Below are 20,912 nucleotides of genomic sequence, written 5' to 3'. Positions count from 1 at the left end.
GGGCCTTACGACTGTCATACTTCAGCCGGGACCGACAGTTTAACGTGCCCATTCGATAACACGGGACAGTGCCAGTGTACAGTGGAAATATAATTCCCATAAGTTCTAATGGTATCAGCCATATTCACTAGGCCGGGCTGACTGGTAATAGTCCAGAATTATAGTCCATACAAAATTACTCCTGACTTGGAGGAATATGCGGTACAGAGAAATGGAGCAAGATCAGCCAATCAAATCAATTTTATTCACTCGAAATTCATACAAAATAAAATATTAATAAAAGTATAACACGACAAGTTACAAGTGAACAAGATACTACTCACAAAAAGTACAGTATGTTACTGAACTTTGTCCGCGAATAGAAGTCTAATCCAAAGTGTTATAAGTGAGATTATTTAATTTATAACTGGATATAGTTGAAGATTCTGTAGGAGATTGATTGATTGATTGATTGAGTACTTTATTTATGTAGATTACAATGTATACTGGCTTATACACTTATATACAATAGCTTACAATACAGCAAAATTATAGATGAATTTACATAATATAGACTAAGAAATAATTATTGAACTGTATATGATATGAAAAAGCAATTGTAATATATAACTATAGATAATTATATTGTTATGCATCTACATAAATTGGCGGAGCTTTGGACATATCAATGTCCATTCTTCGGAAAGAATATTAAAAATATCCTCCCCACTAACTCTCTACCAAAGAGACGGAGTTGGGAAGAAGAAAAATTTGAAAATTCAAGTATGATGTAATGAAGATGATTGAGTGCGAAAATTGATGGAATATTTAGTAATAATTATTACAAAGTTGATTAGATCAGTGGATAATTATAGTGATGGATAGAGTCATAGGTAGAAGCGCAGTTGCCAATTTTTCGATTAGACTCAGTCGACTCAGTGCTTTCAGACAGGAAACTTCGTATGTGTATCATGAGCTCTTGAGCACTCACTAGAAATTAGAGAACGCTGGCCGGTTTAGACCGGCAACATCAAGCCGCATCTCTACTGCGCATGTCTCTCCAAGTCGAAAGCAATTTTGTACAGACTATAGAGCTCATGGGAATTGTCTTATTTTCTTTGGGAATTGGCTACTTTAGAATATAAATAAAAATAGAAATCTAAGACTTTTTAAAATTGTTTAAAAAGCAAGCAAGTGGTGACTTATTATGACTCAATAATGGCATCATATAATAGCCGAAACATGTGGCGACTAAGAAGAAGAAGAAGAAAAAGCAGGAAGAAGGAGGAGGAGAAGAAGAAGAAAAAGAAGAAGAATAAGAATAAGAAGAAGAAGAAGAAGAAGAAGAAGAAGAAGAAAAGAAGAAGAAGAAGAAGAAGAAGAAGAAAAAAGCAGGAAGAAGAAGAAAAAGCAGGAAGAAGAAGAAGAAGAAGAAAAAGCAGGAAGAAGGAGAAGAAGAAGAAGAAGAGAAGAAGAAAAAGCAGGAAGAAGAAGAAAAAAAGCAGGAAGAAGAAGAAGAATAAGATGGACATGAAGAAATAAGAAAAGTAGGTAAAAGAGGATGAGAATGAAGAGTAGAAAGAGAGAGAAAAGTAGGAAGAGTTGAAACAATTTTAAATGGGGTACTTGGATTTCTATTTTTATTTAAATTCATGGGAATTCTATTTTCACTGTTCACTGTCACAGTTGTGTAATTTAAGGTTGAAGTAAGGTTACTTTAAGGTTACTTAAAGGATGTTTAAAGGTTGCTGACCTTGAGAACAGTGTCGAGTCGAATGGCTCCGTCAAGGTCATCATCCATCTTAGCTAGCACCTCCTTGATGCGCGCCAACCGCGATTCATCGCCAACTTCCTGCAGTTTGCGAATGGCTTCCAGTACCTCGTCGATGCGGAGTACTTCTTCTTGTTTATCACTGCATACACAAATAATACAACTCAATATTTATTGTCATTATTAAAAATTGTACTGTACGAACAGGACTTGTCACAGGAATTGATTTCAATTAGCCCATATTCTATACAAGACTTTCACAACTGATTATTGTGAATTATTATTTTATTTTAATCTTGAAATGCAATGATAAATAAAGAACTATTTGATTTGATTTATTTTTCATTGCTCACATAACTATATCAATGAGTAACTGAGGTTATCAGTATTTATTTGAAATCAATACTGTATCTACTACAAGACTAAATGCTTATTTTCAAGATAATTGAGTGATTTAAGGAACTCCTTATCCTTTTATATTATCCTTAAAATTCGAAATTTCAAAGAACATATATACATCAACGCGCAATTCAAAAGAGAACATTCCAGTCAAATTTCATGAAAATCTATTGTCGCGTTTCGTCGCCTTAAATGCGGAACAAACATACATAAAAACATGAGAAGAATTTGAAAAACCGTCGACTTGAATCTTGTACCTCACCACGCTCGGTCAATTAATTTATTTATTTATTCATACGGTTTTTTATCGGCAGAGAGATCCTTTTGTATGTTCTGCCTTGCCGTATTACCCATTGTCATTTCCTATCAACACTCAAGTTTATAGGTTATATTTTGGGTTCTTCATGTTTTCTCACTAAAAATTTGCACTTTCACTTCCTGAGTTTCTATTTTATAAAGTTTAAAATTAAGAAAACTTATATCTAAGCACAATTCATATCTAAAAGCAAACAAATATAAAATTTTGATGATGATGATGATGATATTGAAGATGAAAATTTCACATTACATATTTTTCCATGGTCAATTAATGAACTGCAAATACAAAGTACAACCAAGGATTACAATCTCTTACCTAGCCTCCTTCTCGACATCCAACTGCGAAATGTCCTTCTTGAGCGTCTCACCCTTCTCTTCCAGCTTCTCGACATGCGCGTCCAACTTGTTAATCATTTTGTTAACGACCTTGAACAGTCTCTTGGCCGCCTTCGTCTCCTTCACCTGTATCTCCTCAGCCGGCAGCTCTTTCAGGTCTTCAACATCCTAAAACACCAAAAACAAAATTGAAGATCTTCAAAAAATATTTAGTTGAAGGGTTTTTATAAGTAGGCAAAATATCGCATTCCCTAAAATCATACGGTAACGTATAGACAAACTATATAAACTGTATTAGACTGTATAAACTGATTAAACTGTATACTGTACTTATTGTTGTGTTAAGGAAACATATTTGGGTCATTACCTGTTGTTTCCGATGTGATATTGTGAATAAATAAATAAATAGCACAAACATGTTCTGACATTGTCTTTCTTCTTTAGGGTTACTTTTAATAAAATAAAAATATCTTAGTACCCTTTTAAAAAGGTACTTTTTAGTGAGAAAATAATTTAAAAGGGCACTCAGATTTATATTTTTATTCATGTTCTGACATGCAAGCATCCTGTTTCTGCTATACAATAATTATCAAAGCATTCGAATAATACAATCATTTTGCTATTAAAAATCAAAAACCTAACCCTCTCACCTACCCTTCCACCTTTCAAACCCTCAAGGTTTCTTCATCTTTTAGGTCGTGTTTATACTTTACAGTTTGGCTATACGTCAGCTTGTAAAGTTCGGGAATGAGATATTTTGATTTTCTATTTTATAGTGTACAAGAGTTCCTTTCAAACCAAGACTGATTTACAGTCAAAGCTTAAACTGAATGTAATCAGCTGGTGGCTCAATATGAGCCACATTAAAACGAACGAGACTTGATATGGATTTAACCCTTGGACTACCAACCTTCTTCACATACACGGAATACCAACTGGGGTAACTGGGTCACCCCAACAAGATTTCTGTTTTATATCTTTATTCTAGATTTTTTCCATTAATTCATCTATGAAATGCATTACAAAAGCTTTTAATATAATTAAAAATAAATTTCTTTCGTTGAAAAATATGTTTTCAATCAAAAACTGACAGGACAAAAAAATTGAGGATTCTATCAAATAGATGTAGGGGAAATGTTGTCAAATAATTAAATTATGGCTATAGAGAAGCAATTTTTTCAAATTTAGATTTCAAGTGACCATTATGAATCAGATTTGGCGAGAAAATGATAATTGGACATTAAATTTATATCTTATGCATTCCGATAATGGATGGAATATACCAAAAAATTGCATGACATGGAATACCAAGCGGGGTAATAGAGTTACCCCAAGGATAAATCTGCTAATAATTGAAAAAATAAGAGGAATGAAATGATTTTATGAGAAAAAACAACTAAAGTGATATGTTTTTAACAAGTACTCAAGGTTTCAATGAAATACAACAACATTATCTACAAAAAAATGGGGAAAATGTGGGTTGGGGTAGTCCAATTACCCCGCTTGATAGTGGAAGGGTTAATCTTGTTTAAAATGGAATTTAATTCAAACTGTAACTGTGCCAAGGATATTTAAGGCCGGTTTCCGAGATCGAGATTTAGCTCAGAATGGTTCGTTTTTGTATTCCATCTTAAAATGTTTGGAAAGAATTTCATGTAATGTATTTGAGTTATATTGAGTGTAAACTAACCTCTTTATATATTCAAATTCATTTATAATTATAAACAAATTGATAAATATAAATAGTCTCAACTAGTTGGCCCGACGAACTTCGTACCGCCAAATAGTTAATGCATCTCAAGACAAACTTTAGCTGGATGCACACCTGAGGAGGCGCGATGCAGCATTTTGCATTCATGTGTTTCTTGCTTATTGGCTTGAATGGAAGAACTCACACACATTGAATCGGGCATGGCATGGAACGGTGTGATAAGGCAATCTCCATAAGATCAACAATTTGTATCACCAAGCGGCGCCTCCTCACGTGTGCTTAGCCTTAGCTTAATCTGATGCACTATATTTTTATGAAAATTATCCAACAATTCGTATTTATATTCTATATTTTTATGAAAATTATCCAACAATCAGTATTTATAATTTATATCTCAATATGGGCTTCCTATGTGTTTAGTTAGTTGTGCAGCAGTTTGTATTTTTAGATATAGTTTTGAATGCAGGTTGCTGGGAAATTGAATGGTAATAAATAATAAGTAATATCTCCTTGCTGCTGATTTTCCCGTGCATAATTCTAAATTTACATCATTTCTACCAAAGTTTGGACGTCGTTCGTACCGCGGCATTATTATTAGAATTAAAATTTTGTGAATCAGTAGAAAGAAAATAGAAAATAGAAAAAAGATCTACCGTCGGCTGTTGAATGATGCAATTATCATAACAGCTGATTTCTATTTCTGTGTGTGGACAGCTCACTAATTTAATATTTTCCCATAAGGATTACATGTAAACTTTGAAGGACCGTAGGAAAGAGTCCTGAAGTCGGATTATAAATTTGATAGACCATAAACCTGGTTCGGAACATAACGAACACAACCAAAAAAATCATCAAATCCGGTGTACACATAAAAAAGTTATTGAATTTTAAAATTTGAGGCTCGATTTTTATTTATATAGATTACAAAATGACACTACCGGTAAAGAAAAACTTGTGCGCCGGCAGTGAGTTCGAACAACTAGGTGCAGCAAACATGTCAACAGAATTGGAATGAGAAAAATATTCATTTTTTTTTTATTTTCCATTCCACTGACCACCTATGAAAGCGGTATACGGATTCGTCAACTATATTCTAAGTCAACAATCTTCAAGTCATTCTTTGCATTTCATGATGCGAAAAGAGTTCTTCACTGGAATAAGAACAACACCTCCTTCACCTTAATTCTAAACTTCTCACCTATGAGACCCTCAATATGTGTTGGCAATGTATTGAATGGTTCTTTTTATATTCCATCTTATAATGTTTGTATGAATTTCGTGTAATGTGTTAGAGTTGTATTGAATGAACTGACCTCTTTGTACTCGGCCAACTCTTCTTTGAGCTCGTTGAGTTCCTCCTTCTCGACGATGAGCTTCTTCTTTGTCTTGCCCATGGAGTCGAGGGCGTTCTCTATCACACCTACATCGATCGACTCGGTTGCCTACAAAAATACCAATTACCAGTGAATAAAATCGATTATTAATAAAATTGATCTTAATTATCGGTTGAAGATAGTTATAAATTGATCATAATTATCAATTGATCATAATATTATCAATTCACCAGTGAATAAAATCGATTATCAATAATTTATTGATAATTATAATCGAGTACCAAAAGATGATCTTGAAACATCGAGTAATCACATTTGAAACCGGTCTATCCTTGAAAAAAAAACAATAATTTTGATAATTATTATTGAACGAAAATCCTAAATAAATGCTGCAAATCACCCCGAAGACCTCTGCTACTGCAGACATTGGCAACAGGGCTAGCAGCTAGATGGATATTCGATGAGAACTACTATCCAAAAATTAGTTGCCAGGTTCGATTCCCGGGCTGGCAACTAATTTTTGGATAGTAGTTCTCATCGAATATCCATCTAGCTGTTAGCCCTGTTGCCAATGTCTGCAGTAGCAGAGGTCTTCGGGGTGATTTGCAGCATTTATTTAGGATTTTCGTTCAATAATAATTATATATTAATTAGCATTTGAATAAATGCATTCTCTATTCAATTCCATCTGTAAATAATTTTGATAGAATAAATTATGATTGCAACAAACTACAGAAACTAGATTTGATAACCACTAGGCTGCACAGTGTTCAAATAAGATCTGAATACATTGATAGACCAGTTTCATTTTTATCACAGTTTCATTTATGACAAGAATAAGACTGCGTTCTTCCAACTGTGGAGGGATGTGTGGAGAGATTGTGTATTCAACATCAATTCTTATTCAACAAATTTTATTTTGAATACAAATTTAATCCAACATTATTTATCACAAATAATGGAGGCTGCTGTAAATCCAACGTGCGTTCAGACGTATGCGCCACGAACACGCGCTTTTCGCTTTTCTACAGCTGATGCTATACTTATTATATCTGTATCGTTTTGATTGTGAACAAATATAAATATAATAAGCATAGCAGCAGCTAAAGCTGCGTACATATATTCGCGCTTCCAACCAGCACCGAGCACGCTCCTCCCTCGTACCACCCTCGTACCACCATCGAACCACAGTCGCACCGCCCACGCACCCATCATGAACTTTATGGAAGATGTTAGATCTTCTCGCGTTCCCCGGTCGAACGACTCTTGCTCGCCGGTCGATCATCAATCGCTCTGCTGGAGTGACGTTCGGTTGCGGAGCAGAGCGACAGTCTGTACGCACCTTTATATGAAACGAAATGAGCGTGTTCGTGGCACTCAACTCTGGATGCAGTTTGAGGTGCGTACAAACATGTGCGTCACGAACATGTACATATTCCGCTTTTCAACAGCTGTTTTACTTATCACATCTGTATCATTTTGATACAAATATATTTGTACAAATATAAATATAGCAGCAGCTTATGAAAAGCAGAATGATCGTGATCGTGGCACTTGACTTAGTACACAGCTTAAGAAATACTCTGATTTACAGGACCATGTAAATCTATTTTTATTTAATCAATACTTTGAAACACATAAGTGTCTTCTCACATTAAGTGTAATAATTGTACATGACTAAATAAATAAATAAACACAAGAATTATTAATTTTGTGTTGAAGCCTAAACATCCTCCGTTATGTGTCTCGGTTCTAATACTTTTTGTGTTTGAAAATAGTTTTCTTGATTTTAAAATTTATAAAATAGGAACTCAGGAAATGGAAGTGCAAATTTTTAGTAAGAAAAATAAAGAACCCAAGACATAATCTATAAACTTGAGTGTTGATAGGAAATGACATTGGGTAATACGGCAAGGCAGAACATCCGAAAGGATCTCTCTGCCAATAAAAGCCATAAGAGTAAATAAAATACTAAATCATGGTTCTGTAAATCAGAGTTTTTGAAATTGTGAACAACATAACATTGATTCAAATTATGGAGAGGTTTCAAAATATCCAAGTTTATTTCACACATTTCGATCAGTAACAATTATTTTGAAAATGAACAGCATAGAAGATTGTGATAGAATAACGAATTGAAAAGCATCTGATTATGTATGTAACTAGAGAGGAAAACATAAATCGAGGATATGAAAAATTAGAAATGACATTCATTGACTAATGACTTTCATCACACTCTTTTTTAGTCCTGCATTAGTCTTTGTGACACATTTTATTAGTCTTAATGAAAGAACATAAAATATAGAGATGAAAAAATGGAGAGAAAAATAAAAAAAGTTCAAAATTAGAGCAAAATGAACATAGAGCCTAATTTTCTTGAAGAATAAAATAATGGAAACGAATAGTAAAGCATCAAACAATGGAAGCAAAATAAACATTATGGCCCGGCTGCACAAAAGCCGGTTAAATTTTAATCGTGATTAATTTCACGAGAACCAATCAGAGAAGGCCTTATGGATAAGACGGCTTCTCTGTTTGGTTTTCGTGGTATTAATCACGATTAAAATTTAACCGGCTTTTGTGCAACCGGAACCGGCACTGAAACTGACCTGCTTGTGGAATACAACAATGAAAATAGTTAATTGGAAAATTTCTAACAAATAAACAATAAACCTGATTTCCTTGAGGATAAGACAATGAGAATTAATAAACGAAGACTCTAAATATTGAATAAGATAGACCTGACCTGCTTGAGGGGTAAAACAACGAAAATTAATCATCAAAAATTCTAAAAAATTAACAAAATATTATTAAAACAAAAACCTGACCTGCTTGAGTTGTTTAGCCGTCTGCTTGAGGAGTCCATCCCCACCGTCTCCAAATTCCACCCCACTAATATGTGTCGACGCCTGCAATTAATTTACATTTAAACAGCGATTGCTTTTCAAGCACCTGTGATGTGTTTGCATTTGATGAAAGTGTGGAGGCCCGTGTGAAGATCTTGTCCTTGCTTGGAAAGCACCGTGATGTTCCCAGGCCCAAGGTGATATGAACGACACCGTTTCAATACAAGTTACGATTAAAGCATGCGGTTAACTCAACTCACAAATGAATATTTATTAATAAAATAATATTAAAAATTAGAAATTGTGAATTTGTCATTAATAATTATGAACAAATATATACACAGCATGTAATGAATTATTAATATGTTATGTGAGTTAATGGATTTTTTATGAATTTATGAGTTAATAAATAAGCAATGAAACACATAATAAACAATGCATATTTAAATCAATTAAATGTATATACTATAAATTATAATGGATGAATATTGTAACGTAGATGATAAAACAGCCATAAAATGTGTGTAATGCAATTGCAAAATTATATGATTAAGTGAAACTCTTGTTGAAACAGAAAAAATAATAATTAAAAAGAGTATTGAGCATAGAATATAAATAGAAATAAAAATCACAGTACCCTTTTTCAAATAATTTAAAAGAGGGTACTGAGATTTTTATTTCTATTTATATTATAAGTAGCCCTAACAGAAAAGAGACAATATTGAGCATAGATTTGGTAGGCCAGTAATAAACGAATTGATATTGCAACTAACAGATATTGGGAATATCGATGACAGAATAAGCTTATAGTGTTGCCCACGTTATAATGGCAGTGGAGAAAGATAGGAGAGCAGCGTTGCCGATTCTCTGCCTTGCCACTGCCTTCTAAAGATGATAGATGATACCGGTAAATCTGATGTAGGCCTATAATATTAACTGTACATTCTTAATAAAAATAATAAATTATATTTTATTCGTCAAGAAAAAATATTTTTTAATTATTTAATAATAAATTTTCATAATTGAGTTGAATGTTTTGTTAATTATATTTATATATTGTTATAAAACGATCTAGCAACGTTGAAAAGGATAGCGCTATCTGCTTTGTCGAATGATAGACAAGGATAGCAACACCAATGTTAACCAAATACTGCCATTATAACGTGGGCCTCACTATATTGTGAGCCAAATAGATAAATTATTGATAATTAAACTCAAAGGGCGATCATGGATAAAAACAGACTAAAAATAGACTAAAAGAAAATAACTATGAACGGAAAGTTATATTCAGGCTCTTTCAAAAGATAGAAAAGAAATGTAAGCGTCTATGATGAAATGATAGTAAATTCAAACTACAACAAATAATTACTGGATTATTGTATTAAACACTAGTCAAACAAAAAAAGTACACATACGAAATAACAGCAGAATCTAACAATAAATTTTAGAAAAATTACCTTTTAGAAAGATGACTACAGGCGATATTGAACTGTGACGGAACAAGTTGAAAAAATGTCGTAAAGTTAAAATATTTTTTACAATTTCAAATATAAAAGTGGAATATGAATGTAATAAAGGCCACTCACCTCTTCCTTTTGCGTTGGGGATGGTTCAGCCACTAGGATAGGAGCTGTGTCCACCAGTTCGGGAGCTTTGTCCAACAAAATCTCTTTCTGCAAAACAGGACAACCAATATCAGAAAAATGACAGTACCATGTCGATTTTACATATTCTTATAACCTTTTCACAGGAGATCACTAAACGAAATATAGTTATCTGTATATCTAGAGTGAAAAGTACTGTCTTCTTTGATTCATATACACACTATAGTTCAAAAAGTAGGTTTTGTTTCAAATTCTTTTGAATTTGTATATACAACTGTACCGTCGAAAAACTGAACGTTTAAATGGCCACTCACGACAGAACAAGTGTGTTGAAGATGTATGAGCACACATGTTTGTCATACATGTTGTGACATCAGAGAAAGGCTTTGAACAACATTTTTGAGGTAAGCCTTCGCTAGGCTGGCCTTAGCCACTACCTCTGTAAGAGCTTGTTCACATGACAGCGATTTACGCTCGGTTGTCGCTCGATTGGCAAATCACTCGGTTTGCCAGCCTCGTACACATGACAGCGATTCATGAGCGGTTTGCGCTCGGTTAAGGGTTCAGTGAACCTTGCTAGTCGGGCAGTACAGCAGCAATCTGAGCACTCCATGTCCCAAATGGACTTTCTTTTCGCCAATTCATCGATAAATAATTCAGTGTCAAAGGATTCAAGACCTACTTCCATATTTCTACTATGAACTACTGTACTTGAAACTAAACTGAACTAGATTCTCTACAAAGCCTACTATGAACTATGATCCTCTACAAACTAACTTAAAGTGAACTAGATACTACTATGAACTATGATCCTCTACAAAATAACTAAAACTGAACTAACTAATTGAACTGAAAATTGTAATAGAATGGAATTTTAATCGAACTGAAATAATTGTAATAGAATTTACACTATGTGAACTGCTCTACTCGAAACCACTCGGTTGACTGAAGACATGTGTACGCTCTCATGCCTGCTCTAGTATATCGAACCGCCCAGCAATCGAGCGGTTGGACAGGAAACTACAACCGCCGCGATTCACCGGCGACTGCTCAAACCGAGCGTTGCATGTGTACGGCACCATGTCTTTCTCTATACCTGGCAACCGCTCGGTTAGTCAACCGAGCGTAAATCGCTGTCATGTGAACAAGCTCAAGCATAGTGCATTGTGGTGACGTCAGCACAGGTAGGGCTCCAACACCAATGAAAATTTGTTGATTTCAGCTGATCTATATCAGCTAGTGTTTTTATTGGTGGAGGAGCCCTACCTGTGCTGATGTTAACATCAACCACCTATCATGCACTATGGCTTTGTTTACGGAGGTAGTGCCTTAGCTCGACAAAAATCGGAGCGATGGCCAATGGAGGCCAGCGCTGACAAACCACACCCACACTCTGACGCTGGACGTCATTAATCAATCATCATTAGTTTTGTTTGAATCAAGTTTGTTTTTCTTGGTCCATAGAAAATAATTCCTTTAATATGTGAATATTTTCTATTTTAGTGATAGTGAAGTAAAATATTTCTTCTATGTTTGGTTTTGAAGCATCTAAATTCAAAAACCAACTTTGTGAAAATAATTAAGAACTAAACCTTTTTTAAAGTGAAAAATTACAAGACTTGACCTATTTCGGACTATGTGTAACATTATCTAAATTTGGGAGAGGAATAGCACAAGGTTACCTTATTTTTTCTCTCCCTATCATTTTAATAATGTACTTATTGTATGAATCAATAAAGAAGATAAGAATACAATATAATTCTCAACTATGAATGATTGAGAGAGGATCAACAGGCTTAAAGCCCAAAACTGTTCCTTTCCCAAATTTAGATAGAAATTGTCCAGAAATTGGTTATGTTGACACTTCATAAATTCATGAATAAAATATTTATTTCATATAGAAACCTATAGAATCGTATAAAGAGGTCCACGTTATAATGGCAGTGTATGATTAGCAATGGTATTGCTATCCTTGTCTATCATTCAACAAAGCAGATAGCGCTATCTCTTTCTCGTTTTGCTCTGTTGCCAGATCGTCTTTTAATAATGTAGAATTAATAATTAACAAAATATTTAAACGTAATAATGAAAATTCATTATGAAATTATTGGAAAATATAATTTCTTGCTTAATAAATTAAAATTAATATCACGGCACCGAGCTTCGCTCGTTATTTTTATTTATTGATAAACAGAACACAATTCTCTAAAATGATCGTGTTTATATTTAACAGCTGGCCATACGTCATGCTTATGAATTTCGGGGATGCGATATTTTGATTTTCCACAGAATCACTCGCTCACTTTTTACTATCCACAGACGAAGAAAGTCTCAGCTGTTTCAGCCAAGGATGAATTATCAGTTCATATGAATGAAATGGGTCGTTCAGTGAATTTTCCGAAGGATGAGACCTAGTGCAATCGAATTTTTATATAATAAACCTACTATGTTCCAAATTTCGTGAAAATCGTTAGAGCATTTTTCTAGATACGTTAATGATAAATAACCAGATAACCAGATATAAAAGATATAAACAGATATACAGAAATTGCTCGCTTAATATAATAGGATAATTGATTATTTTAAACAAGAATGAACCGTAATATTACATCAATAAACCTTTATCAGCTACCGTCTGTAGAAGGCATTGACAAGACAGAGGTTCGGCAACGTTTTTCTGTCATTATAACGTCGACCTCACTATAGTTGATGTTTTTGCTGACACTCACCTGCCTCTCCTCCTCGGCATCCTCCTTGCGCTCCTCGACAATCTTCTGCACCTCCTGCTTGGTGACTTGGAGACGGGTCTTGTTGTCCAGCTGACCCTCCAGCTCGCCGATGGCCTCCTGGGTGCTGGTGGCCAGGATGTCGGGCAGCGCAGAGATGGTGGCAGCCAGCTGCTGCTCGGTGCTGATCGTGTCGGGCAGCATGAACGCACGTGTCAGCAGCAGCAGAGAAGGTGGTACCTTGACAAAATGAAAACATGATGTAATGAAAGCTTTACATAAAGAGGAAGTTGAGACAATGAGACCTTGACAAAATCAGAACTTGACAGAATAAGAACGTGACAAAACGTTAACTTGACAAATTGAAAACTTGTCTAACTGGAAAGTTGAAGAGCTGATAACATGACGTACTGGAAACTTCATGAATTTGCAAACTTGACGAAATGAAAACTTGATTTAATGGGAACTTTATGAACTGAAAACTTTGAGAATTGGAAACTTCAAGAACAGAAACCTTGAACTGAAAACTCAACGAACTGAAAACTAGTTTTCAGCTAGACAATCTGATAACGTAACGAACTAAACTTAAAGTAGGCAGCTGAAAAATTGGCGAATTGGAAACTTGACAAAATGGGAAGTTACATAGGCTACTTAAAGTTTGAAGAACTGAAAACTAGATAAACTAGACAAGTTGACACACTGAAAACTTGACGAATTGGAAATTAGAAAATGAGAGCTTGATGTAATGAAAACTTGTAGAATTGTAAACTTGAAGAGCTGAAAACTTCAATCAATCAATTTATTTAGCCTGGCGATACAGTAGTACATAAGGCTACGTCACAAAATATTTTATAAAATTACGATACATAATAGAATCATAATTAGGTAAAAATACATAACTTGACAAGCTGAAAAATAGACAAACTGATACGTTGTCGTACTGAAAACTTGACGTACTGGAAACTTGAAGTACTGGGAACATGATAAATTGTAAACTTGACGTAATGTAAACTTGACTTAATGAAAACATCATCAATTGAAAACTTGGAGAATCGGGAACTTGAACTGAAAACTAGTTTTCAGCTAGAAAAACTGATACTTGAAGAACTGAAAACTAGACAAAACTGATACGCTGACGAACTGAAAACTTGAATTGGAAATTTGAGGAAATGAGAACTTGATGTAATGAAAACTTGAAGAATTGTAAACTTGAACTAAAAACCTGACAAACAGATACGTTGACGTACTGGGAACTTGAAGTACTGAGAACTTGATGAATTTAAAACTTAACGTAAACGTAATGAAAACTTGGAGAATCGGAAACTTAACTAACTGAAAACAAGACAAACTGGAGAGTTGACGAGCTGATAACTTTACGTACTGAAATCTTGACTGACTGAAAACTAGACAGACGGAAAAGTTGACGAGCTATCGTCGACTTATCGAGTTATTACGAGACTTATCACGAATTATCGTAAAGTACTGAAAAATTGATAAATTTCAAATTTGACAAAATGAGAACTTGATCTAAGGAGGACTTGGCAAACTTAATGAAAACTAAGGAAAGTGGAGTATTATTTTGATTACTTTAAAATAAAGTAGTACTTTGCCGGCCAGGATAACCGAATCGACTAAGGTGTTGCACCCTTCAGTCTGCTAGTGCTACCTGGTCGCAGGTTCGAATCCCATCGAATTGGCATGGACGTTTGATCATCCCATAAATCACCCTCGCACTCCCCCATTACCCACGCACAAGCTTAAAAGCTCATGTAGGCATCATCCGCAATAAAAAAAGGAAAGTGAACCCAACCTAACCTTACCTTCTCATCCAACGAGAGCTGTAGCCACTGCGCCAGCTGTGCGCGCATCTGCTGTTCGGACATACCCAGAGCGCGCATGCCACGTGCCTTGCACGCCTGTTGCAGTTCACCAACGTCCAGTGAATCGACGCCTTCTTTCTGAATCATCTGCAAAACACAAACCAATCGAAAATGGTTACAAAACGATCATAAATTGTCAAAATCATTTGCATTTTTGGTTTATAATACTGTAGTCAAAGCTGAATAACACAGTCAATGACTGATATTTTGAAGTATAAAAATAATAATAATATCGAGTGACCTGGCTTGCTCAGGTCTGGTGTCATAGTTCTGGTTCAGGTCGCAACTGATCAATTTCAGGGCCTCTGACATGACTCAACGACTGATTTTTAGGCAGCCGGGACCGACGGCTTAACGTGTTCATCCGAAACACGGGTGTGGCCCGAGATAAATATCTCGAAGATATTTTTCGAGATAAATATTTTGAAGTACTGCAATCTAATTATAAAGGGTTGGTGAAAATTATAGAAACAACTTAATATTTCTTTTACAAGGATAATTTAACAGTATAATACAGAGTGTCCCAAGAAAAGCAATGAAAAAAACAGCCGAAGACCATAGATTCTGCAAGAAATTTGCAACAAAACAATGACAATTTGACATTTTTGAACTTTTTATGAGCGTACATACTGTTTGAAATTTGGCTTTGAACTCGACGAATGTACTTTTTTCAACTTTGAGCACTCATGAATTATATGAATCTTATTTGGAAATTTCTTCCTCTATCAAACCATATCCATAGAATTAGATTTTGGCTGATAGTTTTCTAGTTATCGACATTTAAAAAAAATTATAAATCTCCAAGACTGAGGTCGATATAAGAAAATTCTACTAGACATTTTTCGTTGCAGATTTCATATAGACTCTATGGTCTTCGGCTGTTACACCTTTCGTGGGTAACTCTGTATAATTGCCCAAAATACAGATGCCTTCGTTGACTGGACTAAACAGAGAAAGTAGATGTGATCATCTAGAAACACTATGAAGAAAGCCAGAGATAGTCTCATTGAGTGGATGAGTGGCAAAAGTTGAAACTGAATTATCCATCTGTATTTTTATATCACTTTTGAACAACTAAATTACGACATAGCAGTCAGGTATTTATAAATAAAAGCTATTAGCTTCTACAGATGGAATTAAATAGAGAATGCATTTAATTCCATCTGTAACTGGTTGGCCGCTATGGCTTTGTTTAAAATGAGCGCTGCTATTCAGAGATTGTCAGTTTGGTGTAAGGGTAAGCATTCCTGACTAGCAATTGGGAGGTACCGGGTTCGATTCCCGGGCTGGCAACTAATTTTTGGATAGTAGTTCTCATCGAATTTCCATCTAGCTGTTAACCCTGTTGTCAATGTCTGCAGTAGCAGAAGTCTTCGGGGTGATTTACAGCATTTATTTGAGATTTTCGTTAAATAATAATTATCTATTAGCTTCTACTCACATTGCTTCTACACTCATCACTGAGTGTTGATGAAGGGCCTAGTGTCCGAAAGCGCTCCACTAATATGAATAGAAGCTAATAGCTTTTATTTATAAATACCTGACTGCTATGTCGTAATTTAGTTGTTCAAAAGTGATTATTAACAAGCAGTTCGTTATGGAAACAAACATTGAAGAGATGTGATATCTTGAAAACATAAAGTCGTTCACATTCAACATGGATATTCAGTATAACAGAGATAGTAGATGTGATACCAAATGAATGAATAAAAAATGTGTCCGTGTTCAATGAATTTATATTATTTTATATTTATCTATTTGTTCAAAGACCTTGTCATCGGCAGCCAGCGATCGCAGCTTCATCTGAAGCTGAAAGCGGAGGAAGTTGGTGGTTCCGAACGGCTGGATCTCCAGCACTCGACACAGCGCCATCAGCTGAGGTCGCGGCAGCGAGTCTAGTGTGATCTCATCCTGGAACAGCTTCGAGTAGCGCAGAATCTCCTCCTTGGTGGCTATGCCTCCGCCGCTTCGGATCTGAGACAGAGATATCGGGATCATTAAAGATAGATAAAGACAAATACTATTAAAAGTTTGAGTTTCTTTACAAGTTTTGAAATTTTCAATTATTAATACAGTATTTTTCAGTTATCAGTGATGATTTAGTGAAGTATTCTTAATTAATTTGGTCTTCAACTTTTCTGAATTCCAAATTCCTAGTTTATAAATATTTTGAAATCAAAATTGGACAAAATCATTAAGCGTAAACATAACCTATTTTCAGACAATTTCTATCTCTGTACCTCTCTATCTAAACCTTTTAGGTTCATGTGAGCGTGGTTTCTATTATTTTATTTTTTAAGTTTGTTATTTTAAGTTTGTGTACATGTGTATTTTACATTTGTATTTTACATTTGTATTTTTTTCGAAAACAAACAAACAATAAAATTCAATTCAATTCAATCTAAATTTGGGAGAGGAACAGTTTTGGGCTTTAAGCCTTTTCTTCCTTCCCCAATCATTCATAGTTGAGAATTATATTGTATCTATCAATGTATTAATAAATCAAGATTAAATACAAATTTATCGTATAAATAGATGAAGAAGACATAAAACTGAGAGAACGGATAGAGGAAACCCAAAAGCCCTATTAGTTTTAAAGACTAAGCAAAGAAAGGTTGCTAGGCTTGGAGCGTTGGAAATTTTGTCAGGTAAATAGATGAAGAAGACATAAAATATTTTATGAAAATATTCAAGAAAATATAATTATAGATAATACAACTGATCGTCGTGTTCCCAGTCTTCCAAATGTTTGTTCTGGTTCCCCACAAATGAACAGGAAATAATAAACACTATAACTCGTTGAAAAGTAACTCCTCACCTGGCATTGATGGAATTAGTAGTGTATGTTTGAAAAAGATATCCGAATACATAGCAAAACCTCTGGCTTTCATTATTAATGAATGTTTCGAGCATGGGCACTTTCCAAAAGAGTTCAAGATTGCAAGAGTTGTTCCACTTCATAAGGCTGGCAATATGAATGACCCTTCAAACTATCGACCCATAAGCCTGCTTTCCAATTTATCAAAGACTAGCCGTCAGGCTCGCTTCGCTCGCCATATCCGTCTAGCCAGGGGGCTCCGCCCCTGGACCCCCGACTGGATCGTCCAAGAATGAGATCAGCAGGCTCGCTTCGCTCGCCTGCATTTTTCATTTTTATCATATTATATTAGGACAATCCAGTCGGGGGTCCAGACTAACGTCTGGCTAAACAGATATGGCGAGCGAAGCGAGCCTGACGGCTAGTAATATAATATTCCCAGGATTGAAGTAGCAGTGCCCAATCAATTTTTCCGCGATAAATGCATTTAAATCTTCAACTTGATGCCAACCTAACAAAATCAACTCAACTTAATGCCAACCTGACAAAATTATTAATTTAGTTGCCAGTTAACAACTGCTAAAAGACGAACTTTAAACCCTTAAAAACAACCCTTAGAGTTGAAATATTGCAAAAGATTTCTTAGTGCGCCTCTAAAGGGCCAACTGAACATACCTACCAAATTTGAACATTTTTGGTCCGGTAGATTTTTAGTTATGCGAGTGAGTGAGTGAGTGAGTGAGTGAGTGAGTGCCATTTCGCTTTTATATATATAGATTATGGAGAAGATAATAAAAAAAAGAATAATAAGCTATTTGGAAAAATTTAAATACTCCATAAAAATCAATATGGCTTTCAGGCTGGTAAAAACCACTCAGGACGCCATATCACATTTAATATCAATAGTAACGGATAATTTTGTTAATAGAAGAAAACACTCACTGTATTCCTAGACTTGTCCAAAGCATTCGACACAATACCACATAGAAAAATGTTGAAAAAGCTAGAAAATATAGGATTCGAGAACAAACATTGCATTATTTGAAAATTATCTAAAAAACAGAGCACAGGTCATACTGTTGGAAATAAATCTCATCAATTAGCTTAACAGATTATGGAGTACCACAGGGAACTGTACTTTCCCCAATATTATTTCTCATCTATGTCAATGATCTACTCAGGTTCAGCAATGAAGAGAGAACTCTAATTCATTTGCAGATGATACCACAGTAACTTTTACGGGTGGTCATGGAAGGAGGTAAATGACCTAGCAGTGGAGGGACTGAAGGTTATCAAATCCTGGTTAGATAATAACACCTTGACACTTAACTATAAAAAAAGTAATTTCATAACCTTCTCACCAAACATCAGTACTCAACCCACAAATATAAACCTACAAATACATGCCTCATCCTGTGTTTCGTCCACATCTACCCCGTGCCGGTGTCCATTACTGGGAGAAACTGACCATGCTAAATACCTTGGAGTTATAATTGATGCACATCTAAGATGGAACTATCACATTGATGATAAATGTAAGAAGTTGAATACTTGATTTACAGATTCCATAGAATCAGTTAATAAACAATAAGAGTATTGCAAAATTGCTATATACTGCATATGTTCAGTCCATCTTGCAGTATGGATTACTGGCTTGGGGTGGTGCGGCAAACTGTTACATAAATGGGTTATTTTTTGTGCAGAGTATATAATAAGAGCGGCTCTTGGAAAACAAAGACGTTTCCCGAGTGCTGAATTGTTCATAACATTGATGTTTTGCAATTAAAAAAATTATACATTAAGAGTTTAATTCAACATGTAAAAAGGAAAAATATTGAAATTACTATTCGTGAAACTCCATATAATCTCAGAAATCAGACAGTTGAACAGGACAGAATTGACTGGAAATTTGTAGGCGTCAATAAATTTTAGAGTAAATAAAATCTTACAAACAGTTCCTGATAATATTATTAAAATTAGCTGTGATAAACATAAGGCTGGTGAATTTCACGACTGGATAAAGGCTTATGAGCCCACTTGGTGAGCCCACTTGGGTGTTTGTCTATTGTCAAATCGCGTGTATAGAGTTTTGAAATCTCCGTTAGTCTTTTTTTCTTGTTTTGTTTCACTTGATTTTCATCTGTTTTTTCTGCAGTTTCATCTCCACATCCAAAATCATACGTCTAAAATCACACTGCTGTACGATAAAAAAGCAACTCGTATCCGCGCTCAGTTTTTTCTTTGCGGGTACTATATTGTTCCGAAGTGTATTGATTTTAGTTTAAAATGTTGAAAACATTATTTTTGTATATATCATATTGTATCATGTTTTACTGCATACTGCTTGTTGTTTTGTACTTTTGGAAATAAATAAATTTCAAATTTCAAAAAACTTAGAGAACGGATAGAGGAGAACAAGAAACCTTATTAGTTTTCAAGACTGAGCAAAGAAAGGTTACCAGGCTTGGAAGGTTGGAATTTTGTCAGGTAAATATAGATGAAGAAGACATAAAACTGAGAGAACGGAAAGAGGAAAACCAAAAACCTTATTAGTTTTCAAGACTGAGCAAAGAAAGGTTACCAGGCTTGGAAGGTTGGAAATTTTGTCAGGTAAATAGATGAAGAAGACATAAAACTGAGAGAACGGATAGAGGAAAACCAAAAACCTTATTAGTTTTCAAGACTGAGCAAAGAAAGGTTACTAGGCTTGGAAGGTTGGAAATTTTGTCAGGTAAATAGATGAAGAAGACATAAAACTGAGAGAACGGAAAGAGGAAACCCAAAAACCTTATTAGTTTTCAAGACTAAGCAAAGAGAGGTTGCTAGGTTTGGAAAGTTAGAAATTTTGCCAGGTAAATAGATGAAGAAGACATAAAACTGGGAGAATGGATAGAGGAAACCCAAAAACCTTATTAGTTTACAAGATTGAGCAAAGAAAGGTTGCTAGGCTTGGAGCGTTGGAAATTTTGTCAGGTAAATAATAGATGAAGAAGACATAAAACTGAGATAACGGATAGAGGAAAACCAAAAACCTTGTTAGTTTTCAAGACTAAGCAAAGAAAGGTTGCTAGGTTTGGAAAGTTAGAAATTTTGTCATGTAAATAGATGAAGAAGACATAAAACTGAGAGAATGGATAGAGGAAAACCAAAAACCTTCAAGACTAAGCAAAGAAAGGTTGCTAGGCTTGGA

At 34.8% G+C, this 20,912-nt stretch overlaps 2 protein-coding genes across 5 annotated transcripts in view; both read right to left on the bottom strand.

The window, feature by feature from the left end:
- Nucleotides 1-20,912, bottom strand: part of LOC111056636 (pre-rRNA-processing protein TSR1 homolog) — a 432,307-nt gene that overhangs the window by 36,233 nt on the left and 375,162 nt on the right. The gene's annotated exons all lie outside the window — the stretch shown is intronic.
- LOC111056635 (mitochondrial proton/calcium exchanger protein) overlaps nt 1-20,912 on the bottom strand; it is a 36,316-nt gene that overhangs the window by 2,323 nt on the left and 13,081 nt on the right. For 2 of the 4 annotated variants that reach the window (XM_039433489.1, XM_039433488.1), the window contains exons 5-12: nt 16,675-16,878; nt 14,845-14,991; nt 13,028-13,264; nt 10,281-10,367; nt 8,677-8,757; nt 5,828-5,956; nt 2,784-2,971; nt 1,733-1,892 (exon numbers count right to left, since the gene is read on the bottom strand). In XM_039433489.1, the coding sequence (XP_039289423.1) occupies nt 1,733-1,892; nt 2,784-2,971; nt 5,828-5,956; nt 8,677-8,757; nt 10,281-10,367; nt 13,028-13,264; nt 14,845-14,991; nt 16,675-16,878 (1,233 nt within the window). The remainder of the gene's footprint in view (nt 1-1,732; nt 1,893-2,783; nt 2,972-5,827; nt 5,957-8,676; nt 8,758-10,280; nt 10,368-13,027; nt 13,265-14,844; nt 14,992-16,674; nt 16,879-20,912) is intronic. The other 2 variants (XM_039433491.1, XM_039433490.1) reach the window with 1 other exon arrangement.

Source organism: Nilaparvata lugens, chromosome 7, assembly GCF_014356525.2.
Source record: "Nilaparvata lugens isolate BPH chromosome 7, ASM1435652v1, whole genome shotgun sequence".
Taxonomy (NCBI): domain Eukaryota; kingdom Metazoa; phylum Arthropoda; class Insecta; order Hemiptera; family Delphacidae; genus Nilaparvata; species Nilaparvata lugens.
Note: the sequence above shows the minus strand (reverse complement) of the source record. Positions and strands in the feature narration are given on the sequence as shown.